The sequence below is a fragment of the Gossypium hirsutum genome, chromosome A12 (genome assembly GCF_007990345.1).
Source record: "Gossypium hirsutum isolate 1008001.06 chromosome A12, Gossypium_hirsutum_v2.1, whole genome shotgun sequence".
Classification (NCBI taxonomy): domain Eukaryota; kingdom Viridiplantae; phylum Streptophyta; class Magnoliopsida; order Malvales; family Malvaceae; genus Gossypium; species Gossypium hirsutum.
In genome coordinates, this window is record NC_053435.1 from 72,734,017 (window position 1) to 72,739,265 (window position 5,249).

The 5,249-nt window shown below is 30.1% G+C and overlaps 1 protein-coding gene and 1 long non-coding RNA gene across 2 annotated transcripts; both read left to right on the plus strand.

The window, feature by feature from the left end:
- The first annotated feature begins 368 nt into the window (after positions 1-368).
- LOC121210839 (60 kDa chaperonin) lies at positions 369-3,336 on the plus strand. Its single transcript, XM_041082544.1, has 8 exons — positions 369-652; positions 835-980; positions 1,403-1,482; positions 1,557-1,616; positions 1,986-2,066; positions 2,375-2,452; positions 2,572-2,724; positions 3,233-3,336. Exons 2-7 carry the CDS (start codon positions 911-913, stop codon positions 2,650-2,652), a joined length of 450 nt encoding a protein of 149 aa, XP_040938478.1. The 5' UTR covers positions 369-652; positions 835-910; the 3' UTR covers positions 2,653-2,724; positions 3,233-3,336.
- A 616-nt stretch (positions 3,337-3,952) lies between these two features.
- Positions 3,953-4,578, plus strand: LOC107938828 (uncharacterized). The gene is made up of 2 exons (XR_001694987.2): positions 3,953-3,999; positions 4,257-4,578. It is a non-coding gene; the product is annotated as an uncharacterized lncRNA (long non-coding RNA).
- The last annotated feature ends 671 nt before the right edge of the window (positions 4,579-5,249 follow it).

Here is a 5,249-nt window from a genome sequence, read left to right on the forward strand (position 1 = left end):
CGATTCCATTTTATTTCTGTTAAAGTTTCCTTTTGCATTTTATATGTTAATTTAAAAATTATAAAAATCTTCAAAAAATTTAAAATTTAAAATCTAAAAATTAAAAATTAAATATTAAAAATTAAAAAACTTAAATATTTAATATTTAATATTTTATTCCATATTTCAGTTAAAAAGTTCAATATTCAAAATTAAAAAAAATCCAAAAAATGATAACCTCAGCACAAAATTTTTGAAATAAAAAAATAGAAAAAAATATGTTAAAAATAAAAAAAATAAAAATAAGCAATAGTGGTGTTTTGGGCAAAAAGCCACAAAAAATTGAGCTATAGTGGCGTTTTTAGTGGAAACACCGCGAAAGAGGAAATTAAAATCCCCAATTTTTGGTTACCCACCCCTTACTCCCTCTTCTTCCCTTTTCTTCTCATCTCCGTCGCACGCCCTAAATCCCCTAAATAAAAGTTTGTACTTATTTCTTTTTCCCTTTTACTCTCAAAAGTTTTGGAATGCCAGATAACATGGTTGGTAATAAACCAGAGAGATGAGATGGGCACTAAAGGATGGTTTTGGCAAAAAATTGGAAAATTTTGATGGAAAACTCGCTTTCATGATATGTTGTTCGGATTTGGATTTGGGCTAATGTTGAATATGGGTAAGTATATATTTAATTTGTTACTAAGTTGTTCTTTATATTTGAAGAGTCCTTGAATACTCATATTTTCATACTCATATTTGGTTATTTGTCGTCAAATATGATAGTTGGACATGGGCAAGGGTATGCCAATACTAATTAAGTTAAGACTAAAATATGATGTTGTTTGTTCCTTGGGACAGGGATCTAGAAAGATTGGTGTTGGAAGGGGATGGGTTCGTGGTGGTGTCAGCCGCAGATTTGGTCGAGGACGTGGATATGAACATGAACGAGATGGACCAATTAGTAAGAAATTATCTGCAGAAGATCTTGATGCTGATTTGGACAGGTACCATTTAGAAGCTACAAGAATTAAATGATGATATTTTGCTTATTCCATTACTCTTAGTTTTTGAGGGGAAAAAATTAGAAGAGGTTATTTCATTTGTTCGATTACTCTAGTTTCTTGGGGAAAAGAGAAGAGGTATATGGTTGGAAAATGGTCACTGACATTAAGAAGGTTGAAAGTGCAGATTCTCTCAAGTTTATAGGCACTTGAATTGGTTGGGAATTTGTAGATGAGATCTATTTGACTACTTTCTAGATTGCCTCTTGAAGTTTTCATTTGATATTTGACTCTCAAGATTCTCTTGGATGATACACAGATTCATGTGATACTTTTTCTTTTAAATAGTATTGTTCATGATCATTGAACTTTGTTGTTATTGCATGGCTTGCACTATTTATTTATGATGTTGTAACTCGTTTCAGTGGCTTTCAAGTTGTCAAAGAGAAAAGATGATGATAATCTGCAGATGCTTCATATAATTCTCTTCAGAAAGAAAGCAAAGGTGATTGAGGGTTATATTGTCTTATTGTTCCATGATGTGTTTTTTATGTACTTATTATATTTTTCCATTTACAGCCTCACAGTTTGAAGAGAAACATTGGTCAATTTTTAGGCTATGTTTGGATTGAGAATGAGGTATTTTCTTTGATCTTCTAGAAGTTCCCCCCTTTTCCCCTATTGTCTGCCTGTATGGTTCTCTTGTTGCATTTCCATGAAGTAGGCTTTATTGAAGATACATTGCCCATGCTTTATTGTGTATAAGTTGTTTTTCATCAAGTTGAAATTTCTTAATGACCATTGTATTATCTTTTCAGTAGGAAAAATAAAAAGCGAGAGTAAGAGAAAAAATTGACAAATGTGTTAAAAAAATTGGTTGATTTATGTGATTTGTTGAATATTCCATTTATGAGGACCAATGTAAAAAAGGTACGTAAGAAATGTATAAAATGTATTATGCAATAATATTTCTTTCTTCTTTGGGTATAAATCATTTCTATTTTGAAGGAAGAAGTCACTGCCAAATTATTGGAATTTTTGGAATCCTCTCATGCTACTATAGACGTTCTTCTTGCTGTCAAGGAACAGGTGCAAATGTTATTTGTATTGTTAATATAGATAGTACCTCATTGTTGTTTTTTGGTCCAGTCATGTGTAAATTTTTTAATGTACTTTGTTATTTGGTGTGGTTTTTCTCATTATGTATTGGTCTATCTATAGTCCTTTTTAGTTGGCTTAGAAATATACTTGGTTTGATTACAGATTTAAGTGATATTACCAATGAATATTTTTGGATTCAGAATAAATTATTTTTCACTTGCCTAGTAATGAATTACCAATGAATATTCGTGGCAGACATTGAGTATGCAATTAGTTATATTATTAGTTTAATGTAGGCTGCAGAACAGGATTATGAGAAGGAAAAACTTAACAAAAGGATTGCTAAATTATCTGGTGGTGTGGCAGTGATACAGGTAACCACTAGTTAGTTGAAGGGGCATTCTATGTAGTTTGTCCATATGGAATTTGTTTTAAGAAATTTTATATTATTTCTATCCAATTTTTGATCTGATGTTCTTTTGAAAATTTAAAGGTTGGAGCTTCAACTGATTTTATGATACTGCATGTTGAATTTTATGATTTTTGGGACATGAAGGATGTGGTTCGACTTTGAAAAAAAAAATAATGAGTAAAAGCCAGATTAAATCTCATGATTTTTCCTTGCTTATGCCGTTTAAATAGCCTGGTAAGAATAAGTTTTCCAGCATTTATACAAGAGTCTAGTATGTCTCATGTTGTTCAAATTCGAATGGATTGAATAGAGTTCATTTTTTATTAATGGTTGCATTATACTGTCTGATTCTTGGACAGATTAAATGTGTTTTTGCATGGATAATTTCTAGGTTTAATGAGGTCCAAATGTAGATATAATGAGTGTGAAATCAACTATTTAAATTTAGTGATGTGCCATGTTAAAGATTGTAAATTTTAGACAAAATTATGGTAACGTCAGCATGTTGAAGCCACAAATTATCCGATTTATGCTGATTGAAATAGTTTGTGTATACAAACTTTATTTCAAGACATATAATTAAAGCAAATACATATAAATATATACATAATCAAATTTTAAAATGTTTCTTTTAACTTATTGTAAATATTTTTAAGGAAAACAATGTTCTAATATAATTTGCTAGTTTTAGTGTAAAGCAATTTGAATTTAATTTGTTTCATTTCATTTTTATGTGGTGTAGGGGTATGTTGGAATTCACAGTTTGGGATTCAGAGACTTTCTACTGAAATCGGAGCTGCTTCGATCTATTGTGGATTCTGGTTTTGAACATCCTTCTGAAGGCAAAGTTTTAAACTCATGTTTGATTTTAACATTTATGAATTCCATGAATTAAGTCATTTTATTTTTCTTGCTTTTAGTGACTTATAATGGTGGGCAGTATACAAGTTTGGTGCTTTATTCTTTTGATTTACTGTTTTGGATGAAGCATTTGTTGTTACAGGATATGCTTTAAAGTAATCTTTGAAATACTTTGCCTTGAAATTATATTTTCTCAACTTAATTTATCTAGGCATGAAAGTCTTCAAAATTATCATAGCTTTTCTTTTCTGTTTATTCAAACTGTTCATTTAAACTCTTTTATTATATAATAGTAGTAAATATAATAAAATTTAAAGAGCAGAAAGTAGTATTTGAGTTAATGAATCCTAAAAGTCAAAATAATGGACTGAATATAGAAATTAGATTATCATTTTATTAAATATTTATACTATATAACGTTAAACAACAGTAGTGCAGCATGTTTCTATTCTATTTTTTGCAAATTAATACTATTGTTCCTTGTTAAATAACAGAAGCATTCCATTATATTGTGAAACCTGTAGTTTTTCTTTATATGAGTTAACTATGGAATATTATTTTCTTTTTCTCATATATATGTATTTGGTGATGCATTTATTGCAGACAATTGAGATTCTTTTCAGCAAAAGGATATTCTTAGATATGGAGGTTAGTTATTTTAATTCCTTCTTGCTCCTGAGCCTGTGCAGTTATGTTGTTCGTTTTTTTTTGTTCTATCTGATTATTAGCAACAATGTTTTATTTCTCTTTTGTCGAAATAAATTTTGATTCTTGCTTTATGGTGGCATTATTAAAAATTTATCTTTCCATAACATAATTCAAAGAGATCAGTTAATGTGCTTTGACATATGTGGCTTTGAGGGTCGTATAAGTGATTTACTTACTGGCCTGACTTTGGCTTATAGGTGCATAATTTGGCTTTCTGTTCCGGTGTTTTGGATTCTCTGGCGGTTGAATTGAAAGCATCAAAGGACTTCTCTAAGTTATATGCATGCATTGCAATACTTTGGCTTCATCTAAGCTTGAACTAGCCTGCTGCTGTATATTGTTTTTTCTTCTTTTTTGATCTTTTTCCTTTGATTAATGAGAGGTGATGATGATTTGGCATTCTTTTCTCACTAGGATGAATTTTGTTTTAGAAATAGTAATACTTTGTGAGTGTCTGTGTTTTTTTTTATGTATTAAATTACATATTGAATCAATGTTTATGTATTAAATTTAAATTCATTAATTTTTATATTTAGTTTTAAAGTTAAAATTTTAATAGAAAATTTAATTTAATTAATATTTTTTATTTATCCTTAAAGTATATAGTTTAAAGTTCAAATTTCAAAAATTAAACATAATATAATATTTATCATAGAAATAAATATTATTTAATTAAAATAATTACTTTTAAATGTTCTTTAGCGGCGTTTTTGAGAAAAGCGCTGCTAAAGGTCTATATTATAGTGGCATTTGTGGCAAAAGCGCCGCTAAAGGTCATGTTCTTTAGCGGCATTTGTCAGAAAAACGTCGCTAAAGGCCATGTTCTTTAGCGGCTTTTGTGGGGAAAAGCGCCCTAAAGGCCATGTTCTTTAGCAGCATTTGTGGGAAAAGGGCTGCTAAAGGCCATGTTCTTTAGCAGTGTTTTTGGGAAAAACGCCGCTAAAGGTCATGTTCTATAGTGTTGTGCTTTTCATAAACGCCACAAAATGTTAGGGGTGTTGTCTTTAGTGGCGTTTTTTGTGGCGCTTGTAAAAGCGCCGCAAATAGGCCCAAAAAAACGCTGCTAAAAACCTATTTTGCTGTAGTGATAATTCCCTTAACATGCTAATCAAAGATCTTTACAACTGCATTATCCCAAGGAAACAAAATATCCTGATTGAACTCATTGACCTTAATCAAACTTACCTGAG

Coding starts and splice junctions, on each gene's coding strand:
- LOC121210839 (XM_041082544.1), top strand. CDS start 911: ATGAACATGAACGAGATGGACCAATTAGTAAGAAATTATCTGCAGAAG. Junction 981..1,402: donor CTTGATGCTGATTTGGACAG/GTACCATTTAGA, acceptor AACTCGTTTCAG/TGGCTTTCAAGTTGTCAAAG. Junction 1,483..1,556: donor TCTTCAGAAAGAAAGCAAAG/GTGATTGAGGGT, acceptor TTCCATTTACAG/CCTCACAGTTTGAAGAGAAA.